The 25,496-nt window shown below is 36.4% G+C and overlaps 1 protein-coding gene across 3 annotated transcripts in view; it reads right to left on the minus strand.

The window, feature by feature from the left end:
• cntn4 (contactin 4) overlaps positions 1 to 25,496 on the minus strand; it is a 156,552-nt gene that overhangs the window by 71,247 nt on the left and 59,809 nt on the right. For all 3 annotated transcript variants that reach the window (XM_079883995.1, XM_079883997.1, XM_079883996.1), the window contains exons 4-5: positions 22,793 to 22,968; positions 7,933 to 8,028 (exon numbers count right to left, since the gene is read on the minus strand). In XM_079883995.1, the coding sequence (XP_079740121.1) occupies positions 7,933 to 8,028; positions 22,793 to 22,968 (272 nt within the window). The remainder of the gene's footprint in view (positions 1 to 7,932; positions 8,029 to 22,792; positions 22,969 to 25,496) is intronic.

Raw genomic sequence — 25,496 nt, forward strand, 5'->3', positions numbered from 1 at the left:
CAATGAAGTTGGAAACTGAGTAATATCTAGGAACTACAAAGGTTGTCTCTTATGACTTGGGACTGTAAGCAAGAACCTAGCAATCACCCAGAACACCCTAGCAACCACACAGCAATATATGAATGTATGAATGTTACGACAGAAAAAAAATCAAAAAAGTTTTAGTGTCGAATAAAGTTATAGAGGACTTAAAATGTACATTTTCCATAGTTTGAAAAACTGTGTTTTTCAAAAGTGACACACAAAAATAAGCAGAAAGATCTTTGGGACGTTGTCAAACTGTGCTGGAGAACACAATTATCAGGTCACAAACTTGAAGAGTTCATGCAGCTCGAGTGTTGCTATCATTAAAAAAAGGGGATGTAACATATACTAAGAAATTATTATTTGTATTTTCATTATTATTAGTTTTAAGTGACTAACTTTTTCAACTCAACTTTTCAAGCCTTTTCACTAATGTCAGACTTCTGGACATCGTTGTATATTTAAATACACACACATATACAATTTTTTTTTTTACCCTAAAATATAGGGGGTAAGGCAATGATATGTCAACTACCCCAATCTTGATTTATATAACTGATACAAATATTGTTACCAAGCCATTTGCTCCTCATATAGGCTGTTTTAACACTCTGAATCCCTCTGTATCAGACTTAATTAATATATTCACAGCATGTACAGATGTTAAATAGAGAGGGTATGATGAAATACCTCATGAATGATGACTTAATAAGCCCCATAATACATGGCACCAGATTGCTCCTCATTTATTCACTGATCATACTGTATATAGAATATTAAGTTCACTATTTAAAAGAGCTTCATACATTTTAAAAATGTTTATATTTTGTCACTTCAACTTAAGCATTTGCTAAAAAACAGACTGTATTCTTTAGAGTCTGTCAAACATTTAAAAATAAATAGTGAGAAAAATAATAGAATTTTGCTCTTCTGACTTTCAATGAATGAATGAATGAATTAATAAATGAATAAATATTAATAAATGATTGTGCTGTTGTAACGTTTTAGGTCCGATGAAGATTATAAAGATGCAAAAAGGCTCTAAAACAAACATATTTAAGTAAAAAAAATAAAAAAACCTCAGGTAATCCACAGGAATGAGAGCAACACAACAGTAAGTAACGTAAAACAATATCCGACAAAAAACTGAAGGAGAAAGAGGAACTTAAATACACAATGATACACAGCTGAACTAAATAAGTAACAGCTGTGCTTTTTAAATTAATGTCCATGACAATGAAGAGAAGAGAAAGAGAAGAGAAACAAACTAAGGCTGCGTTTAAGTCCAATTTTTATGCCCTTCCCTCGCTAACTTACCTCTATCTCGTTCACTCGGATGTATATCATTGATTACATTACACGAGTACCCACTACGTGCGGAACCCTTGAAATCTGTTTAAATGTAACGCCCAAAGCCCTTGATCACTTGGAATCTTCTAAGGAGCTGATTGATTATTTACATTTTTTTCCTTATGAATTTGTTATAGGCACCATTTTATATGCCTGTATGTATTCTTGGGCTGTTACATTTTTTTTATATAAACAAATATTAAATATGAGTAGCCTATATTAAAGGTGCATTGCGCAAGTCTCTAAGTTTTTGTAGAACTATACCCCCTTCTGGCGACACACGAAACTGCAACCAGAGTTGTGCACGCGGTTACGTGGAGTTTGCGTTGGGGTTTGGGATGAACTAGAAGCCGGTCTCTTTGAATCCATCTTCTACTTTTGCAAAAGTCGCTCGAGTTGTCTTCGCTGATGCAGATAATGGCGGCGAATACACAAACCTGCCAGACATAGCCAGGTGAGCGTGAACGCGCATGACGTCACGCCCAGTCGATTCCGGCCCGAATCCCTCTTATTTATTTTACTGTACAGGATTATAGAGGCAATCGCAGTGATCAGAGAAGGGCTCATTCAGCCCATCAGGCAATTGTTAAAGCATGTATGGGTTAGAAAAACGGGTATTTTTAACATGAAATGTTGCGCATTGCACCTTTAAATATTAACGAAAATGATAATACTACAATAAACTACATATCTGTGTTAAAAAAACAGTCAACTTAAGGTACAAATATTAAATGTTGTTTCACGAGTTCACACTTACAAATAAGTCAGATAGAATAAATGCGTATTTGGCGTGCTGTCCGAGGAGAGGGCTCCGGGCTCGGTATTTGGCCCGAACCCAGAGTACTCCCCCTGTATTCCTGGCTGTGAAAGAACAAGCCAAGAGTGAGGAGTCGGGGTGGTGGAGGGATGCTGAAAACTGTCAAGGAAGTTAGGTGAGTTGACAGAGTGAATATACATATGCTTCCTCTCATGCTGATAGGGTAGACATGGTAATTGTTTGATGAGTTGATTGATTGATTGATTGATTGATTGATTGCTTGATTATTTGAACGTGCTCCTCCCGAACTTTGTTAATAAAACATCATTAAATGTCGAAACAACGCTAATATCATACACTGGAGTTGTGTGGGGTGGGGGTAAATTACAATCACGGTGTATTGTGGTTTATGGATCTGCCTGAAGTGTACATGTTGAGTAGACTCGCTCTCTCTGTCAAAACCAAGGGGTCGAGGGTCGTCCACTTGACGAAGTTGAACGCACTTCAAAGTGGTGGTGGTGGGGATTCCCCTGAGGGGAAGTGCTTAGGGAAGTTTGTGAGTGTATGGCTGCGTCCGAAATCGCATACTCTCTTGAGTAGGTACTTATTTTGAATAAGTGAATACTCCACGACCGCTAAAAAAAGTACTTTCTATATAGTATGAATGTGTGTAATATGAATGCAATTCAGACGTACTACATCCGTCATGTTGTCATTATCGTGTGACCTACCAGTGTCAGTTGCATCGCTTCACTGCTGTTCATAAATCCTCTCCCGTTGCCTCATGGGATAGTAAAGTGTCCATTCTATGCACACTTCAGAATCTCACTGGAAGTAGTAGGTTATTCGGGTACTTTTTGCTTACTATTTTATGAGTACTGTGAATTCAGACATACTACTCTTGTCACATACTGTCTTTCGCCTAATACATATATGGTAGGAAATTATGTGCAGCCTTTATCTAAAAGTGAAGTTAAATGCAGCCTATTTGTGACAGCTGTAGGGACAAAATAACATTTTTAATTACAAAAATAAATAAATAAATATTAGTCTAAAAAAAAAAAAATTTTGGAATTTAGAGACCATAATAGCTAAATTGTTAATTGTCTTGATGCCAAGGAAAAGGAAATGCTAAACACATTTAACTGACACTGAAGTTTGTGATTTAATTATAATGGATCAGCAAAGGACTAAAGAGCATGGGCCAATGTAAATGTCACTACTTGATTTGCTTTTACCCAGTTCCTTCAGCGAACATGCACTAAAACCAAGCAGACAGAATGTGCGAATGAACAATGCTATCAGCGGATCCTGTCCTCAATCTTCAACCAAACTATGATCTACCAGACAATTAGCTTACGGCTGGCATCCTTAGATTTAACCGAGGCAAAAATGCAGATGATGTGCAAGAGATCATCTGCTTCCATTTCATACCATGAGTCACAAGCTTACACATGTATACGCACCCGGGAGGTTTGGCACGCTAATATACGCTCACACTGTTGCACGTGGCCACGCATCTCATCGCATTTGTATTGGTCCAGCGTAACAGCCAGAACACAGTTTCTCCTCCAATCACACCACGATCCTCTGTTATCGCCTTCTCCCTCGCCAGTGGATCATATACAGCTCAATCAGCATGTGCGAGCGCATCCACGGGCATAAGGAAACAGGGGGCCAGCTGTCTTCTCTGCCTTATGCTTCCCCTGACAGTTGCTCTGGCAGACAGGCCCCTGCTCCTGACGAGAGGTTCTCTGCAGCATATGAGTCCTCAAAGCTGTAGCCAGTCATTCAGACCCTGAGTGCAGAAGGTAATGAATAGCAGTATGCTGCGAAATTCATTCGTTACTGCGCCACCCACTGACTGTGCCAAGTTTGACTGCGGAGGATGCTTGGGGGGAGGGGTTGGGGAAGAGATAGATGCCATTCATGATCAGCGTCATCATCAGATGTCACAGGAAGTCACTTTTTTGAAAGCAGACACATCTTTAATGTGCATCAATTTGGAAATACTACAGCTTTAATTATTCATGACTAAATGCTTTTTTATGAGTGGTTATGGACCTAATATGGCTCATACGAGAAATTTTGGCTGATTTATGTATGCACATACATCAGTCCAGCTGCATGACTCTCGTTTAGTTTCTAAAAGGGTTGCCACCGTACCAAAAATTCAGTAGCCGATCCCAATACCTGTGAAATGTCATGATATTCATATTTATAATAGCTAATATTTATAATAAATAATGAATATTATAGTAAAACTTTATGAAAATAATTGTGTAATGATATTTTCAAAATGTTATTATTGTTATTAATAATTAAATAAAACATTATGAAAATAATAATGATATTATTAAAATGATATTAATTATTATATGTAAACAGAAAATAATGTTCACCAAAGCTGCATTTATTTGATCACTAAAATACAGTAAAATTAGTCATTTTTAAAATAATTATTTTAAAATGTACTTTATTCCTGTGATGGCAAAGATACATTTTCAGCATCATTACTCCAGTCTTCAGTGTCACATGATTCTTTAGATATTTTTCTAATATGCTGATTTGTTGCTCAAGAAACATTTCTTATCAATGTTGAATGAGCAGTTGTACGGCTTAATATTTTTGCTCTTCTCAGATAAACTTTCACATACGGTAAATGGGCTTTCAAACCCAATGGAGTCATTACGTGGTACTACTAATAATGTATTGTTACATTTTGTTTATATTTTAGTACTGACTTGGTCCCGGAATAACTAGCCAACATACTTATGAAAGATTCAGGCACCTTTTTTCAGATATTATTAATTCATTGTAACGTTAACATAGAAAGTTTTGCTTCTTTTCACAGTGCTTTTCCCTCCACAGTGCAACAGAGACAAGGACATGATAAAAGTTAACATACAAAGGCTTCTTTCTGTTTAAATCCAGGCACGCTGCACGGAATCTCAGTAATAACAGTTCCTATTCAGTCTCCTATACTCTGTTTCCTTCTTCTATGAGTTAAAGATAAATCATGCTCCAACACCAAAATTAATTTTCATCTAATTTGTGAGGACAGCTGAAAGGAAGCTGTGGCAAACCAACCAGCTGCCACAGAGTCAGAAAAGAAAAATCAGGCAACAATTTCTTAAACTTCACAGAATTTTGTGAGCCAGCATCAAAGACAGACTAAATAAATAAATAAATAAATACATAAATGTGCCAGCTGCAGACAACAGATACTGTTTATATTCTAATATGGAGGGTTATATTTTTAACCAGGAGCTTCTGTAAATGGGCAAGATTTAAAAAAAACAACAATGTTTACACAATGTTTAATATATATGTTAATATGTCTACTGGTAGGCAAATGTTTAATTCAACCATTTTGTTACAAAGAGACGCTTTAAAACGATCGATTTAATTTGACAAATTTCTTCAAAAAGAGAGCCACACATTTTTCCAGCAAATGACATACTTCTATCTCTGAACAAAAATCACAGAGAGAAATGTAGCATCAGATCAAAATCATAACATAATTATCTATAAATAAATAGCTTGTCGGGAAAATAAATAAATATATATTATGATGAATCATACCATTTATAACTAGCTGGAAGAATCTTTGTCTAATCGGTTTTCTTTTTTGCCTCTCCACTTCCTGCAACTGCCAAATTTAGAAAGCAGACCCGGCTGAATGTAACAGCCCACTTATCTGCTACATTTCAGCACAGATTAAACCTTTTAAGTATGCAACTCCATTCAACATTTTGAGAGTAAAGTCTAAACTCTGGGTCACTTCTACTTATTAACCCTAATCTAAACCAAGCAGCAAGTTTCTGACACACATGTTGTTTTATAACAGTTAGCTCTGGTCACCCAACTGGATTTGATTTATTGTTTTTTTTATTGATTGATTTCATCCAAAAAAAAAAGCTCAATGCAGGCTTCACAAGCATATAATCTTCTTACAACTGTTACTGTAGCTCTACCAGCTCTGTAGAGCTTGCTACTAATCTCTTTGATATCAGTGTCTTTCCTTTGTCCAATTTATGTAATACATCTGTGCTGTGCTATTGTTTAAAATCTGTCTTATCGTGCAGCTCCACCAGGCACCAGGATTGAGCAAAATGCAGCATTTAAAAACCGGCTCACTTTCTTTTCATGAGGTAGAATTTGAATTGAATTAGCAACAAGACATAGATAATTAACTCTTTCCCTGCCATTGACAAAAATTTCCGCCACTTATGAGGCAACGCTTGCCTGCCATCGACGGGAAATTTCCGGCAATCCATGTTTTCACTGTTATATGGTAGGAGGCGCTGTTACGCATCTTCTGAAAGAATTCGAATCAAAACACAGGCGAAGTAGAAGCAGAAACAAGCAGCAGAAGCATTGCTTACGCACATGTAAAATAAGGCGATCGTCACACATTAAACAGCACATAATTTAAAACGGTCTTACGTTACTGAATAAAATGATGAAAACATGAAGAAATGTTAGTGAAGCTATGGGGGTGTTGATGTAATCGATCTACTCCATCTACTGTTTTGTTCATCGTTCTGAATCCGATCTGGACGAAAACTTTGACAAAAAATTTTCAGCTTTTTTGTTCAAAATACAGCTTTTTTTTATGAAACGATTTTTTATGAATCGATACATTGTACGTTTAGATATTCAAAAAAAAAAATACTCTGGGGCCCATGGAAATTTTGAGAAAATGATTAAAAAGGCTGGCGCTGGATGGCAATTTAAAAAACGCTTGCGCGGGGAAAGAGTTAAAAACTCTTGCTTTTAACCATGTACAGTAAATTTAAATATTCGTATGTGAAAAAATGGTGTTCATCACTCATGGTCCATGTATGTTAATAAATATTATTATAGATGTGTGTGTGATAACATGTGTGTGATAACATGTTAATGGATGAATCAATCATTTTATTTTCAATTCAACATGAAAAATTCTGCATGTCTGAATTTGAATTCATATTTAGGAATTCAGGAACATTCAGAAATCAGTAAGGAGCACAAACCTGACAAACTATTCATTTAGTTTAAAAAAGTGCTGTAATATAACCACTGCACACACCTTGTTTCAAACAGTTTGAAAAAACAACAACACTAAGACATATTTTTGGATGCCGTTCTAACACTTTTCAGTTCTCCTTTTTGGAAAGCTCAGTTTCACTATGTTAATTAGCTCACATTACAAAAGTACAAACGCTTTGGATCCACGCCACTCTTCAAGAAGGCCACGTGAAAAGCACCTGATGTGCAATAAATGCTAACAAAGCACTTCTTCTAACAAGCAACACTGCTGGCACCATTAATAAGCAGTTAAATCACACGCTGCTGGTTAATTGATAGAAGCCATCAAAGTGATGGCAGAGTTAATGAACAATTCATGTTGGAGGTAGAGACGTGAGATTCGGCAGAGAAACTCTGGGAGAAATACATGGGAGGAGCAGCCCAGCATGGATGAAAAGCTTGATGCTTCAGGGTCTTTGTGTAACGCAGGAAGAGAGCGTTCGTGATTTATGGCTTTCTGACCTGCATCCCTTGCTCGGGATAGGGAGGGATGCTGCTTGACGCTACGGGGAGGAGGGTGAGGGTGGAAGAGGGTTTGCACACAAACAGCTCCGTCTCCGGAGGGCGGCTGGGCTTGCCTACACACGCTGTCAGAGAATTGAGAGATGCTGATGGGATTACATGATCCGCAGATTGGACAACCGAGTGCCGAGAGACTGCCGGAAGATCTCTCCTCTGGAAAAAATGAGGTGTAAATGATATATGAACGAGCTAGAAGTAGTACTGACCTCCAGAGTGAGGGGGTGGCCCGCAGAGAAGCACCACTCCTTGCCCTTCCCGGACAGACACAGAACTCCGCTTGTGGGTTTTGAAGTTCTCCAGGTCTTAAAGAAGCAGGAGAGAAAAGACAGAACAAAATATTACATTTCTGATAAATAATATATGCAGCACATTGAACGTGATTGTAATTTTCTTCCCGAAGAGTATTTATGCTACAATGAGCGAGCCACACAAAGTTGAAGCCTTGGAAGAGTGTGTACATACAGATGTGGTAAATAGCCTTCAGCTGGACTGGGGGCTATATCACCACCCATTGAGTCTGTTTATTGAGAAAGCTTGAGCCTCTTGCTGACTCAGTCTAGAATAAATGGGGAAAATAAAGTTTGAGAGTGAAAGTAAAATTCAAAAAGTAGAGGTCAAAGAGTCTGGGGAAATGTCTAGCACATATTACTGACATCCATAACATCCTGCTGCGTTTTGAATATGTAGGGTTTTTTTCTATTTTGTGCAATACTCTATGGCCGGAATGCATTGCTACGTGTTGCTAAGGTGTTTTAAGTGGATTTCAGTGCATTGCTATTCAGTTGCTAAGGTGTAAGATGGTTTTAAAGTCCCTTTAAGGCAAGTAATTTCACTCTGCGCCCATTTTGGTAAAATCCCCCAGACAGCTACATCAAGGTCAACTCGAAAGATGTACCTATACATACAGTTTACTGCAGTTTCCAATTGAAATGAACACTAGTGGCAGCTAGTAAACAGTTTTAATTCCTATTCACACATTATGATTTCAAGGGGCAGATTATTGATTAATTGGCACTTATTTTTATGTGGTTCCATGCACAAAATTATGACCTCAAAACACTATTTGTAATTTAAAACTTTTGAAATTTGCATCAGATAACCAGCTCCATATGGCTTTTCTCACAGAGTAAACTTGCTTGGTAGCTCATCTAGTACAACATTACACTTGTGATGAGAGCGCACGAATCCCATGAAGCACGAGTCTCGATAAAAGAGATCAAAGACGCAAGCTAAAGTTGTAGAAGCAAGCTAAAGTTGTAGAAGCAAGCTAAAGTGGCACGGTTGCTTCAGCAAATGCGTTTTTATCTCACGTATGCTTTAGTTAACACTACTGGTTAGGTTAATGATAGGGTTTGGTGTAGGTGGTACATTATTTTCAAATGCAATACAGCATTAAAGGGTTAGTTCACCCACAAATTAGTAATTTTTTTTAAATTAAGTGGTAAATTATACTTTTTTTGCGCAAGCAAATCACTCACATTGCTTCATAAAATTGAGGTTTAACCACTGGAGTCACATGACTTACTTTTATGATGTCTTTACTATCTTTCTGGAGCTTGAAAGTGGTAGTTGCGTAGCTGTCAATGGAGGGACAGAAAGCTCTCAGATTTCATTAAAAAGATCTTCATTTGTGTTCTGAATTTGGAAAGCCATGATTAATGACACAATTTTCATTTTTGGGTGAACTATCCCTTTAACGTTTTAGTGCAACTCACCAGAAATTTCATTTCCAAACTGCTGCAATGCATACAACCGATAATAAAACATTGCCAGATCCACAATTATCAACGCTTTTACTGCCACTGACAGGCGATTGCACTTTGAAAGTGTTGCGTAATGTGCAGGAAGCTATGTAATATAATTTTTCATAAATATGGCCACTGCAGACAAATTTTCCCAATGAGCCAGGGATGTTGAATATAGGCATTAAGCTGGCAAGTACAGCTCTTAAAAACTTTTGTCAAGACAATTTGACAATGTAGTATCAATATTTTACTTCTTTAGCTCAAATTCAGCAAAAATTGGTTTCGGTTCAGCTAATGCAAATACATGTACTAGAGAAAACAAGTTTTTTGAAAAGTGTTGCAGTGATTATTTTGTCTATTAAAATGAAACTCAATAGGGTCCAAAGTAATTTTGGACCCCATTGATTCTCAGTCTATGGACAAAAAACAGATCTTCAAGATATCTTCTTTTGCGTTGTCACATGGTTTAAGTTTTTAATCATGTCTGTAACACAAATGGTGTGTTCCAACACCAACACTAAGGCTTAAAGATTTTCAAGGATTTCTTTACTAAATATTGCATTGTGCTTTAGAGCTCACTGACAAACCTCAATCACAAATCATCAAATCTATAATCACCAGCAATGTAATTTTACGACGATTTAACAGATTGAGAGTAAAGATGAGGACAAAATCAATGAGTCCCTCCAAACAGAAGAGCGCTCCTGCCCAACTGTGGCGGTGTTTTGCTAAGCGTGAGCCACACATGAGTGCTTTTAATGGCTCCTGCAGTTATCAGGCCCCCTCTGAGTTGTATTCATCACAAAGCATGCCGGCAACCATTACAAAGCCGTTCCAAAAAACGCATCAGAAACTGAATTTCCTTTCCTTTGAAACTAATTTAGATTTGACAATTGACGGAAAACAATAACAAGTCACAACAGCTTCCTGCTTGTCCCTTGCGCAATTGTTGCCTAAAATCATTGGGAAAGGTAATTCGTACAGGCAGATCGAATGCATGGATGGACGCTTTGTAAAGTCTCAGGTGGAAACTGTTAAGATGCACTTTTTACAGAATCTTTTATTGTTTTTCAGAGACAAGAATGAACAACAATTAGATGATGCACCTATGCAATAGACTGGCCACTAGGGCTAGTTGTCACACAGGAAAATTACAAGACATGGAATCTCACTAACAAATACACAAATACTTGTTTTCTCTAACTTTTATATGTTGGTTTGAAACCAGGGTTGTTCTAGTTAACTAAAACCAAAACCATCAAAACATTTATGTTACTTCAATTAAAATGAATGTTGACTGGAATTTATTTAGACCACAAGGGTCAATAATATAATGAAAGCAGATTTTCACATTTATAAAGAGGTAGGTTATTTGTGTTATATAGTTAGTTTTTTACAATGCATCAATTGCAGTATCACCAAAAAATGGTTTGATATTTTGTATGTTACTTTGTACACTTCTGCTGTTTCATAATCATATTTTTATGCTTCATAATTATTTTAATAATTGATTTATTGTCAGGTTCCCAATGTGACAACATGCCCCACAATTATAATAATAAACCAGCCTGTGTTTAGTGAACTGTATCTTTTTAAGTAATATACGCATCTTTCATGAAATTGGCTTTCAATAATAAACCTACAGTACCATGAGAAATATTCACTGGATTAAAAAGTGTGAAAACGTCCCCACTGGAAGAAATGAGGAAATTGAGAAACTTCATGAATTAATTTGTTTAATTCCCACACCTAAAACCCACAACTAAATTCCGCTCTCTGCATGACCAGAATAATCTTGAAATTATTTGACATTAAATCACTGAAGAGAGTTTTTTTAATGGCATCCCTGTTGCACTTCTAAGGATAAAAAATATAGATGCTGATGTAAAAAATTTCTGCGAGACCAGCATGCTTTTGAATTTGAAAGCGTGAAGTCAGCTTTGCGAGCCCCCACTGTCATCTTCCTCAAAGGGATTCTGCAGTCGCTCAGCTGAAAAGTACATCAAAAGTTCAGAGACCCCTTTACTTGAGAGACTCACGTTGAAGAACACCTCACAACTGGCCTCATCTAACAAAATAATTACCAGGAGCTCTTTTATAGGTTGAATATCCTAAACAAGGCTGTATTAAACAGCACTTACTCTCACGCACGCCACATGCTAACGGTGACATTTAATGGCACATATTGCACAAATCCGAAGAATTAACCCACATTAACCTCATCTCCAATGATCCTGGTTCTGTGGTGTCACCTGGAGCACTGATGCAGAGATGAAATGGCTCTTTATGGGCTAAATCAATGCTAAATCTTCCTCACTTCCCCCTAAACACAGACCAGCGATTGGTTCTGCTTCAGGGCTAGATTTAAATGCAAAATTATGGCGCTCAGTGGTTTATGAAGATGACTATAAGGTCAGCTAGGATGCGTCATGTTGGCTAATTATTTCTTAAAATGTAAATTTCCTTTTAACCCTGGGAGTCAGATGCAATTTGAAACACTGGTCTTCTATTAAGGAAAGCAATACTTGTGCATTTTTCACAGATTACTATGAGACTGCGGTAAAGACTCATACACCTCTGCAATAAGCAGTTTGTAATGAAGGAGTAATTCATGTAATTGCTTTTCACTAGGACAGAGAATCAGCATCAATGAGCTGTTGAAACCATGCTGGTTATTTTATTTTTCAACCGATGATGGTAAATGGGTTAGAAATGAAACTCACACTGATTTTAGTGATTGGTCCAACTTATTGTGTCTTTAAAATTCCCAATTTGTACTACTAATAAAAAAACAAACAAAGTACAAGTGCTTAAATTAAAAAAATAAAATAAACATTAACAATCTGTATCAGGACAGCTGGGCCCTTTCCCCAAAAGCCCACCAAATGTTCAGCTTCCAAAAACCACTTAAATGAATTCAAGTCACAGATGTGTTATGAATTGTATGAAGCTTATTGACAGACTGTTAATACTTGTAATACTTGTAATACTCGCAAGCTAATTACCCTTATGAATGTCAGGGCATAGCCGGGAATGAGGCATGCAAATTATTCATCATTTGTTCACATTAATGTGACAATGTTATAGTCTTTGTTTTGGAAGGAAATGACAAAAATTATGCTTTAGTATCTGTTCGTGCAAAAACTGTGGAAGGAACAGGCTTTGCAGTGTATTCAATCAAACTGAGTCTTTCTTTCATTACTAATCATTGTGGAGCCACTGGCAGGTGGACAAACAAAACGGAAAAAATTAAGATAAAACAAACACGATGTCATTTAAAAAAGTGCAGTTTCCTTCTGCATGAGCTCACCACCCTTTTGAACGCTACCGCTTTAACAAAGATTCAAATAAAATAGAATGAAATATTAAAAATATGTGTGTGTTAATTTAAGTTTACACATTAACTAAACTTCAAAGGAAATTCTGGCTGTATTACTTGGACTGTGGCCAGTAAGCAGCAAACCAAAAAGTGTGCGCTTGAGCACTTATGATTATAACCCTATTGGATTCTACCTCAACATGATGGGATGGCAACAAAGGGCTGGACTGCCACTTTCATGTCAATGAAACACAGGATGTTAGATAAAAGACTAACAGAAGCCATAAAATTGAGAGCCTACAACAACAAAGTGGACAAACACATTCAACATCTAAGGTACTGAATTAATTTGAGACAGGAAAAAAAGAAAAGAGTGTCTTTTTGGGGATATTTTGGATAGAGATAAAAGCCGTAGTGATTTTGAGAGGGGACATATGGTCGTCCACAGCGAGAGTGGGGCGCACCAGTTTTGATTGCAGCCGGTTTACCTTTATTGGGCTACTGACAAACCGAATCTTGATCTCACTATAGTGTTTTTTATCTGCCTTTTTTTTGGGGGGGGGGTTACAAGTGGTGCTCCCCGCTCCATAAACACACAGCAAAAAGAGCAAAGGGACTATTGTTGTTTAAAAGTACTCAGCGGGCTGTTTCCTTCAGGATAGCACGCAGCTGAGGTTTTTCAAAAAGAAACTGAAACAGACAGAGAGGAAGGGGGGGGGAGTACTTAAACAAATGCTTCTTTTAATATACACAGCTGAAACCATTCACTTTTTTATTTCCCCTGAAGAAAAGTGGCATAAAAGCACCCGCACCAACCGCTCACATGAAGAGACAACTTTAAAAAGAATACACAAACACGCATCCCCATAAACAGTTGGGGCTGGGGGGGGATCCAGATGGTATTCATTTAAACAGTTCAGGCTAAGGAAACGCAGTGTTATAAAATAAAAATGTGGTAAACAGGCATTTAACACGCACATGCATGCTCTAAATCAGTGATTCTCAACTGGTTTGGCTTGAGGCCACAAATTTGACATTAAAAATCAAGCGCTCAAACTGATGCACAAACGCACATTTTTAACTCTGTAAAGTACACAACTAGTCGTACTTAGAATCAGATATGGACATTTAAGAATATTATAGTTAAGCGCAAAGGCCCAACACCTTGCAAAATGATTTAAAAAAAATAATTTTTTGAAAATTTTGTAAATGCATATGCCGCAGAAATGCAAATAACTTGATAAACCCTGAAACACACTCTATTCTAAAATCGGCAGCAATTCAATTCTCAGATCAGCCATGATGCTATACAGTGTAAAACTGTTGCTATATTCCAATGGGGAAATTCTCAATTCTACCCAAGCTGCAATCTTCCGGTCTCTCTCTTGAATCCAACACGGAAGTGACTTAAACTGCAATTCATCGACAGGCTCCAAAAGAGAGTCAATCCCATATACCCCCATGTTAATATGCCTAACTTTACAACAGAAAAAAAAAGTGTTTACAGCCAACTGTGAGGGGGGCGAATTTTTTTATACCTCATCCGTTTAAATTATATTAAGCAGTAAAGTTCTGCATAATTAAGGTCGTGGCCACTTGAATGACAGGTGGATAGCCGCTGCTGTCACTACTAGTCGTTTGTATGCTGTCTGTTAGCCGTCACGTCACCTCAGCTAATCCGGCCTCCTTGCCCATTTTCGGATATCCGGGAGTGACGCGCTGCCAAGATGGCGACGGCCGGCTCTGCCCGCTTTGGCCTTCAAAAATGCTCTTCGGAAACCTACGGGTGACGTCATGGACACTACGTCCATATTTTTTTACAGTATATGATTCTACCCAAAAAAACACTTAATGGGAATTTATTTAATCTCAAATCAGTAACAGTTTGGGTAACACTTTATCAGTATCCTTGTTACATGTAGTTACTGTAGTAATAACTATAAATTATGCATAATAACATGCAACTAACCCAAAACCAAATCCTATGTCTAACCCCAACTGTATAGTAATGTTGTTGATTAATATTACTCAATATTTAAATAATTACTCTGTAACAGAGACACCTTAAAATAAAGTGTATCCACAGTTTGTATATTTACCCAAGTATCAGGTATGTATTTGGAGTAAGAAGGAAGACAGGAGGCTGCCAATGATGTAATGTCCCATGAGCACTTTCCTATTCTGCAATTCATAACAGTTTGAAATGAAGAAAAACGACACCACTGAAGAACTTCCAGCTCTGCAAAACCGTTCTGATGGGTTGTACAGTAATCTAAATGAACCTGACTATCAAGTGCCGCAACCATGGGTGATTTGTAAATGCCAGCATAACTTATTATGGTCCTAGTGAGCTGTCGCGTCTTTATAAAGACTGGTGAAACCCGTGACCCACCCACCACAGGAAGAAGAAATAATACTCAAATCAGACTCGCAGAGGAACCCCAGCTGTTTTTCACTGTCAATTGGGGCAGAATAAAAAGAAATTCCTCAAATAATTGATTAACAGCTCTCGCACTCTCTCTCTTTCTCTCTTTTTTAGTCACTTATCTCAAATTCTTGGCTACAAAAAAAAAAGCTAACAATTAGCTTTTTTGCTCAGAAAAAAGATATAGTTCATTAATATGTGTAAACTAACAGTGGGGCATGTTGGCACACTACATGGGGTAAGTTGTCACAATGGGAACCAACTATTTTTTGAAAATGAATTAAGAAGAACACCAATTTAACTTAACTATCTCAACTATGTTATCTAAACTAAAAGAAAAGCGATCGTACACAATATATACTACTTCGTGGATTTACAACAATATATCAAACTAGTTTTAGTATGTTATTGAAAATGGCAATGTTAAATGTGAGCATGTTAGTCTCACGTAGCTAGACCTTCAGACTGACAGCAGAAAGTCTGGACAAGGGATGCACGATATATTGGCCACCATAGCGGTATCGGCCGATAAATGGCAATGTTATGGTTCTCGATCTGATAAGAAAATTAGGCTGATATATTAAAGCGACAAATAATGGATTATTTCCTTCAGCTGAGCAACTTCAGATGCTCGATGTTCGCCATGGTGGTTTTGAATCGCTTCAAATATAATTGGAATCACTTCGAAAAAAGGAAAAAAGTTCAACATGTGCAGCACAAATCTGGCTACATAAAATTATAATGAGAACACAACTATAAAAGAATGTTATGAATTCTTTGTGGATTCTTTGTGAACTCTGAACTGTATGGCAGCTTTCATTGGCCAAGGACCGCCACAAGGACCGCATCACAATGGCTATGTTTCCAGGCAGACCATAACATTTTTTGACACACACTTCTTCCGGAAATCCTGTGAAATTCAACCAATCAGATGACGACTTTGAAACTCACAAAGTTTTTCCTGTATTGTGTGCCTTATGCATCAGATGTTCAGCCAACGGTCCATGGGCATGATGTCTGAGGATGAGACTATGAGAATGTAAGATATGCTGTTGCTGCATAAAAAGACATACATAAATTCCATAGCAAATCAAGGCAGGTGGAGCTGGGGAAGGCGGAGGGAAGGTTTCAGAGTGACAACTCTGATAGCGCACTGCACGACTAGCCTACAACAGACATTGAACCAGACTATTTGAATGCAGAGCAAGCAATCTCATTGGCTGCCGAAACAACAAAGGCCAATCAGCTTGTGCCATGCAGTAATAATAGGATTGCTTGCAGATTGCATGTAAAGCCAGGGACACACTTAACGACTGTAAGGTCGATTATAAATGTAATTTGATACTTACGACTGAACATGCCCAAAAGCGCCAAGTCAGTGAGAGTTGCGTTCAGTTGGTGTTTAAAATCTGCTTCAGTCATTGGAAACAGTCTGTAAGTGTGTTCAGTTCAGTCTTAGAATGTTTCAGCTAGTCGTTAAGTGTGTCCCCGGCATAAAGGACCTATCAGCCTTAGGGTGGTCCTTATTTTTAAAGTCTCCAATTGTCATACTCTTAACCTTTCAAATTGTTCCTTTATATAAGAAAATACAGCATGCTAATTTTTATGGCAGTAACATAATAATTACTGGTAGCTCAATAGCTTTAAACTTTCTGAGATTTTGATGATTTTCGTAAAAACAGATCATTTGAATTGGTATTGTACCTGGCTAGTAAAATTCCCAAAAAATATCCATAAAAGCATCTAATGCACCATATATTCCTAAATATGTATTTTAGATACATATCTCAGTTTACTTACAGTGCTATGCATAAGTTAATGCCTTAATTTAAAAAATTAGGAAAAATCCAACCTTTAAGGACACCAATTTTCTTTGTGAATGAATAATGTATCGTAAATAAATAAATATTCTTCCTTAAAATACAGGGTGCATAAGTTTGGACACCCCTATGTTAAATTCCCATAGAGGCAGGCAGATTTTTATTGGCATGGTTTTATTTCAGTTAGCCTAATAGCTAGTTTGATTTGCATTGAGAGATGATCTTATGGAAAAGTACTCCATGCCAATATCTAGGTATGGTGAAGGCTATGTGATGATGTGGGGCTATTTTAATTCCAAAGGCCAAGGGAACTTTATCAGGATGCATAGTATCCTGGATCCATGAAGTAACTGGTCTTTAATAATAAAAATCTGCCTGCCTCTATGGGAATTTAACATAGGGGTGTCCAAACTTATGCACCCTGTATTTTAAGGAAGAACATTTATTTATTTACGATACATTATTCATTCACAAAGAAAATTGGTGTCCTTAAAGGTTGGATTTTTCCTAATTTTTTAAATTAAGGCATTAAGTTCAATTTCCAAAAGATGATTTTTTATTCCTCTTTTTAGTCAACTTTAGCATGGGTGTCTAAACTTATGCATAGCACTGTATTGTAGAAACTAAATCCAAATTAATCCATCCATGACCCGGTTTAGCAGATTTACCTTTCCTGGTAGAATCAATACATATTTCTATTGATGATCACCTTGGTTATTGTTTGGGTTTAGAGCACATTTTTTGGTTTAAAAAATTACATTACGTTCCTTGAAATTGACCCGGAACTTTGGCCAAATCAAGCAGATTATCAGGAGGCACAGGCAACCATACATGCAATGAAAGTAGTCAATAATCACGCCGAGAGAGGAGTGGCTCTGATTCAAGAATACAGTGGCTATCTCACACACTCTGAAGAACAACTGCAGTTTCTCCTTCATGTGGTGGAAGATCACCGACGGATCTATCCAGACGGCAAAAAGTCACTGGCTGCTGAGCATCAGAAATGAGGGATTGTTGAAAACTTTGTGCTTTTTTTGAGATTGTTGTCATGTCAGTGTTGCTCTGATTTCAATAAAATGTAGTTCATTTGCAGCAACTTTTAATATTACTTGCATATCACAATAACACCACACAGCTTAACACAGGCAATCTTCCACATGATTGAGCTACCTCTAAATATAATTTTGTCAACATTTTTGCATATTTCTAATTTTGAAGTTAAAAGGAACAGTTTAAGAGGTTAAGACACTAACATTTTGCAAAAAAAAAAAAAAAAAAAAAAGGACTTGATAAGGACCACCCTAATCAGCCTGCACACTCTGGAGTTTAATGACTGAACTAGATATTTAAACAGCAAAACAATTATGAAATGGAAATGATTAATAAAAAAGCAAAAGGAGAGCACACAAAAATATCAAACCCATGTTTCAGACAATGAAATTAGTATTTACTGAACTGTATAAAACTGGAACATATAAAAATGTAAATATGCCTCAATATATACCAAGCATTTATGCAATCAGACTCCAAACCTCATCGTTACTGACATACAGCCATTGTGACAACTAAACCTGGTATCTTCACTATATATATAGTAGGTAATGTCTTCAGCATTCACTGACCCATCAAATAACATCAGCTGAACTGCAAAATACGCTATTCAACCTGTCACCACAATGTTCAACATGTTGTTAACGCTACACATACAGAGTTTAATTTCTTACCAAGTCAAAAATAACTTTAATTGTTATTGCACATTGAGAGTGAGGTCTTTTTCAAGACTCAGATATGAAAATGAGAAGATGGTACATATGTGAAATATGATTAAGACGCAGCCTTCTCTATCAGTGGCATTTTAATTAAAAACATTCTGCAATTCCCCAGAATGCAATTACTGCTTTAGGGATTGGTGCATCGACACTGACAATTTTTCTCATTTCCTATGCATCTACTGACAACCCTTTCAATTTCTGCTTAATTCATCCAGTCCTATTCAGAGAGAGTGAAAAAGAAAACATTTTATCACTTCCAATGAAAGTCTCTTTAATAACCAGTACTTTTGATAATTTGAAAGCCCACAAAGGCATCGTACAAGCTTACACCAAAGTAACCATAAATGTATTTTCACAAATTAAGTGATTTTCACGGTCATTTATTTGAAACGAAAAGGCAGAGCTGTTTAGAGACAAATACATTCTAAGAGGCGCGAACTAGTTTATGAGCCACCTATTATTTCTAAAGCTAGTCCTGACAGAACGCTGCTAAAAGTCTGCATAAAAAAACCACACATTTTTGTGCAAATTATATACAATTACATATAAAAAACAAATAAAAACCCATGAAATGGCTTGACTAAGAGTTTTCTTTCCTGTGTTAATGCATTTATTATTGAAACAAGTTTTTGAAAATAACAAAAGAAGAGTCTAAACCAGAACAGTCTGGTTTAAAAATCCATTCATTTTCTCCATACAAAAATGTATTTTAAATAGGGTTGCAAAGTTTTCAGAAACTTTCCAGAATTTTTGGAAACTTTCCAGGATTTCTTAAAAAAATTACCGGAATTTTTCAGCCCTTTGCAACCCTAATTTTTAATGATAACATCATTTTATGAACAGAACCACTATGAACTCTAAATTTCAGGTTGTTAAGGAATGATATATGCTCCGGTTTTATATTACACATGTTTATATATTATTTTTAGGGCTGTGAAAAGATTAATCGCGATTAATCGCATCCAAAATAAAAGTTTGTGTTTACATAATAAATGTGTGTGTACTGTGTATCATTATTTTGTATATATAAATACACACACATGCATGTATTTATTTAAGAAATATTTGCATGTATATACTGTATATATTTAAATATAATTTATATTATATATAAATATAAATATTTGTATATATAAATAACACATTTTTCTTAAATATATACATGATGCAAGTGTGTGTATTTATATATACAAAATAATGATACACAGTACACACACAATTATTATGTAAACACAAACTTTTATTTTGGATGCGATTAATCGCGATTAATCTTTTCACAGCCCTAATTATTTTATATTTAATTACGTAATTCACAATTCCTTATGAGATAAATATGAGTAGGCCTAGTATATATCCATGAAAGACGCTCAGTATACCATCTAGCTCTTTTATTAGATAAATAAAGTCATTAATATTTTTTTTTAATTTTAAAGCGTACATTTAAAAACATGTATACATTAGGTCGACTTTTAGAACTACACTAGCATATAAACAACCTTAAAGGTTATACATATGAACCAACAGCCACAAACCTCCAATATTAATTTCTCCATGCTACTTTATGAAGCGGTCTGAAATCAGCATCTTCCACCATCCACTTTACAGCATTAAAACTAATACAAGTTCGAAATAGGACTTCTTGACTTCACCTTTATGCATTCTCATGCACAACGTGGTCTCCTACAAATTCTCCTGCATTAGATACCAAATTAGAAAATATCCCATCTAATAACATCAGCTGCCCTTTAAATTATTCTCTTGAACCTGCACCACTCCATCATGCGGCGGAGTTAATTAAGCTATGGAGAGAGTAATAAAGAAGATGGATGTGGAGCAGTCAGAGACGCGTGCCCCCACCACACGACAACAACTGAAGCCTAGTAAGGTCAGAGACCAGCGATTGATGGATCTGTCAGCCAATCGTCTTACGATGACAGCGGACTTCCTCCCCGCAGAATTGGATTGTTCCCTGCCCTGCAGTGCCATCGTCTTCAGGCAGTGGCCTTGCTGGGAACAGAATTCATTCGGAAAGGCTTGTTTGTCATTTGCTATCAGTGCCATATGTACATGTAAAGACGTGTCAGCCAATCAGTGTGATTTTAAATGTCATGATGGGGGAAATTCTATAGTCATAGCAAAACACTTTCAGTTCTCTGTACCAATTTCCGTACTAGAGCAAAAACTGTCGAATTAAGTTCTTTACCAGATTTTGTCCCGTTTGGTCCCGTCCGTTGGTTATTACTGTCGATTATCTCAGTTTCCGATTCAACAGCGCATTTAAACACGGTTGTCAATCCAGAAACTTTGCAGCATGGAAAACTAAACTTGTATGCAGACTGTGACTGTGCAACAGAAAGCAAGAGAAGAGCCCTCCTTTAATAATGACTTCAATCTCTAAAGTGCAAGCTCAGTGCTTCACTCTTGAAAACTCATAATAAAATAAGCTGTCTTAACTGTATAGTGGATCTCTTATTTACATTGCGTTTTCACTTTGTTGGTTAAAAATGTAAGAATTCGCGAGCATGCAGTTCACGTTGCACAAAACAAAACCTTGAGTTTAACTGACTAGCGAGTTTATGCGCTCAACAGATATGATTGTGATTGGCTACAATGTTCAGCACTTAAATAGAAAAAACACGCTGTGAATAGAAACCTTTGACCTCAAACAAACACGAACAAGAGCGTTTGAATGCAGTGTCTATCAGCGTGTACCGAATGTACCTGGTACTCGGTACTACCGGTACAGCAGTAATGCTGGTATGTCAACTTTGTTTTTGTACTGACTGGTGCCCCAAGTGTGAAAAGTTATAATACATACATTTATGAAAATTGAATCATAAATGTATCTAAATTTGACTTACTTTACTTATTATGTCTTTATAAGGCAGTGAGCAGACCATTTTTCATTTTGGAAATAAAAACTTGCTCAGTGTTAAATTTTGAGTGAAAATTGCTAAATTAACAATTGTTAAAAAAAAAATTAGTACTATTATTTATTATTGTAGACCACATTTATAAAATAACATAAAAATAAAAATAAGATCAAATCGGTATTCCAGTTAATTTGCCACATTGTACATCCAGGTTGAGTGCATTGCATTGTGGGGTCTGTATTTCACACAGAGTGGTCTGCACATTATGTAGTAGGTCAATCAGGTTTTCTATGCTTACAGAAAATTCAAATAGTGTGCAGCATATACTGCAGAAATTATACAATTAGTACGCTAGTGTAATGCTTAGTTCCACAGAAGATGAAGACGATGATTCAATAACATAAGATTTAATACTTAGAATAAACAGCCAACATACGAAACAGCGTGCTAACACGAACAATACCAGACAACAACCGAATGAAAAGGAGGAACTTAAATACACAGTGGCGATGACACAATGACAAACATCTGTGGTGATTATGAAGGTGTCCATGGTGACTGATCAGTGGCGGCAAATAGAACTAGGAACACATGTGACAAACGAAAACAAATAGAAGGTGAAAACTAAAATAAACAGAACATACTGTAATGGTGACAGCTAGTTTGCTTTTCTAAACATGGTCTCATTATTTCATGGGCTGGATAGGGCTTTTTCAAGGCTGTGTGGAAAGGGTGGAGCTTGAACCAATTACAGTACATGCCAGTCGTAGATTTAAAAACAGCCACAACAAGGAACACAAGGTCTGAATGTGTTTTACTGAATCTCATTTTTTGATATCTCATTTTCAGCTGATGTAAATGATGACTGAATCTTGCCCATGAACAACCTGTGTGTATATGTGAGATACAGACAGAGTGCGAGAGAAACAAGAATGTGAGAGGGTGAGAAAGCGACCAGGCTCTCCTCAGGGAAAACATTTTCATTTTGATCATGTTATCAGTGAGGAGTACAAGGGCCAGTGTAGCAGTCCGTGCTGTCAGGTCTGCAATGTCCTGTTTGTTTGGACCTTATCTGTGCTGCAAGTGTGATCAGAGATCAGAATGTGACTTACAGGCAAAGGTTAGGCTGGCCTCCCTGCTGACAATAGTCCCGAAAGAGTTGGAAGCAAGGCACTGGTACGTCCCAGCGTCCTCATCTTTATTGAGATGGTTGATGCGAAGGTTGCCTCCAGAAAGGCTGTGATGGGAGCCGGGTTTAGGATTGACCAGACTGCCATTTAGCTTCCACCTACAAGACAAATGAGTTTACAGTTCAGAGATTTTAATATGAACTCAGACATTTCTCATCATGACCTTCCATGACGAAACTGTCACAGCAAGGCTTATTAATGTTATAGCTCTATACTCTTATTCTCAAAAATAAGAGCATTGAAAATATTTTTATAAATACATAATTTACACAACCGAAAGTTTGGGATCAGCAAGTTTAAAAAATATATAATAATAATACAATAATAATACGTTTATTCAGCAAGAATGAATTAAAGTGATCAAAAGTGACAAGTGTCTATTTCAAATAAATGCTGTTTTTTATATATATTTTAAAATAGGTTAAAATAGAAAAGATATTTTACATTGCAATAATAAATCTCCTGAAGTATGAAAAAGCAACCTAGTTTAGACTAAAAAGTGTCCAAATAGTTTGTAGAGCATTTATATTATAAAAATTATTTTTATTTCAGTTTACATAAAATATCACACCAAATGTGATATATTTAAAAATAAGACGACAGAGCACACTTTTCAATCAAAACATTTAACAAAAACTTCTTTGCTTGATTTTCATTTAAAGTCATTCTGTGGTGAAAATCAAGTTTTTAATGTTGTTTATATGTGGTGTTTTTGATATGGTTTAAGACAACCCCATTGCTGAGTATTTTCTCCTTAAAACTGCATTGAATCAAAGACAGTCTCAAAAACACTGTTTGAAATCACTGGTGTTTCTGACGTCACAAACTACCTTGTAACCAATCACGTCAACGTGATCGTCAACGAGTGGATCTCTGAGCTGGTGTGAGTGAGTGGAGGCGGGGATGATTTTCATATTCATAGAACCACGTATACTAAATGAGGCTAGGGTGTAGAGTTACATTCAAGTTATTTTAAGGAAATTATTATTAAGGAAAAAACTTTTAAATATGTCATTTTGGTGATAAAAAATGAGTAGTAAAGGATAAAATTATTGACTACAGGGGGACTTTAAAAGACAACAGAAACTATGTTCACAAGAATTGGAAGAAGAATTTGGACACTTCATTTACATATTTTGGGACTACTGTACAGTATATTATGGTGAATTAATATACAAAATGTATCTCTGAATAGTTAATATATTTCCATTTATTAATTTAATTTATACAATTTTGCATAATATATAAAGTATAAAATGTAAAAAGTAAATATTCAGGTTTAAAAACACAGCAGTCAGTATGAGCTAATAAAGTTTAATAAGAAAGCACATGGCCGGAAGCAGGTTGTTTTGCACAAATATCGGCTGTCATCAGACATGTGGGAACAAATCTGGGCTGGTGAAACAAAAGTTCTAAGTGAGATCCCACATTAAAACAACCAGTGAACTGCACTGAGTAACTGAGATGCACTGCTGTTATTAGACTCCAGAGTAAAGCACTTAGTACACTACACTAACTCCAAGGGGATTGTCCTTGCAATTAGTGCACTGTAAAGTGCTTTGCATAAAATGTGTCTGCTAAATGAAAAGCAACCATCTGTAGCCCTGATAAATTCAGAAGCCTGTATTTTTCCACATACCAAGATTAATGCCCAGAATGGCACGGCTTGTGACCATCCATCTTGTTGAGCACAAAGTCATACAGCATCAAATGTGAGCTTTATCACGGCAGAGCACCAATTAAAACTAATATTTGAAGTAAGCATTTCTGTATTCTATAGCATGCAGTATGATTACTAGGAATTTATTGAGATTACTTAAGGATTTAATTCATTTAAGATATCAGCGGATTCTCCAACCCTTCAAACAGCCTTATTAAAATAAAACAATCTGCCAAATCAATACAACAACCCACATATAAACCAGACTTTTAAAAATCGTTCTCTTTTCATCATTAACTGTGGTAATGGGAAGAGGATGATACTGCGTTTATGAGGTTATGTGTGTGAGTGTTTTATGAGAGAGCTGCACTGTAAACTCAAACGCTCAAAATAATTAATTGGTTTGAGTAGGGCAGACTTATATTAAAATTTGTTAAAAAAATTAACTTTTAAGTATTTAGAACTTTCTTTTTCTTTTGAGCTCACGAAACTGACACATTTTAAGTAATCTGAATGGTTTCATTATTTTGAGTTTAATGAACTTGTTTCTTTTAAGTTTTTTTGCAAGATCAAGTAGTGTTTAATGCTTTGCTATGCTAATTTAGAAGAGTTTCTGTTATGTTTTTGTGTGTGTGTGTGTGGTGGTGGTGGTGGTGGTAGTGGGGGGGGTACCATCAAGGTGACAAGTGGAGCATGAGCTTAGTTTGACAACTGGTATATGTTAGATGTTCTATTTTGTTCTAAATCACGGTGTACGACATGGATCTAATAAACTTGGGTACCGTGCGACATGTATGTAGACTATATGATGATGACACCTATTGAGTTGTAGGCTTCGACAAAAGTTAGTATGGAAGAATAAAACATCATCAGCATGCGATAGTGGTAAACAAATAGAGCAAGATCAATCTGACTAAGGCGGGACATATTGAATGGCTCCTCCCCCTTTTCAAATAGCCAATAGCG

This window comes from Squalius cephalus (assembly GCF_949319135.1).
Source record: "Squalius cephalus genome assembly, chromosome: 10".
Lineage (NCBI taxonomy): Eukaryota > Metazoa > Chordata > Actinopteri > Cypriniformes > Leuciscidae > Squalius > Squalius cephalus.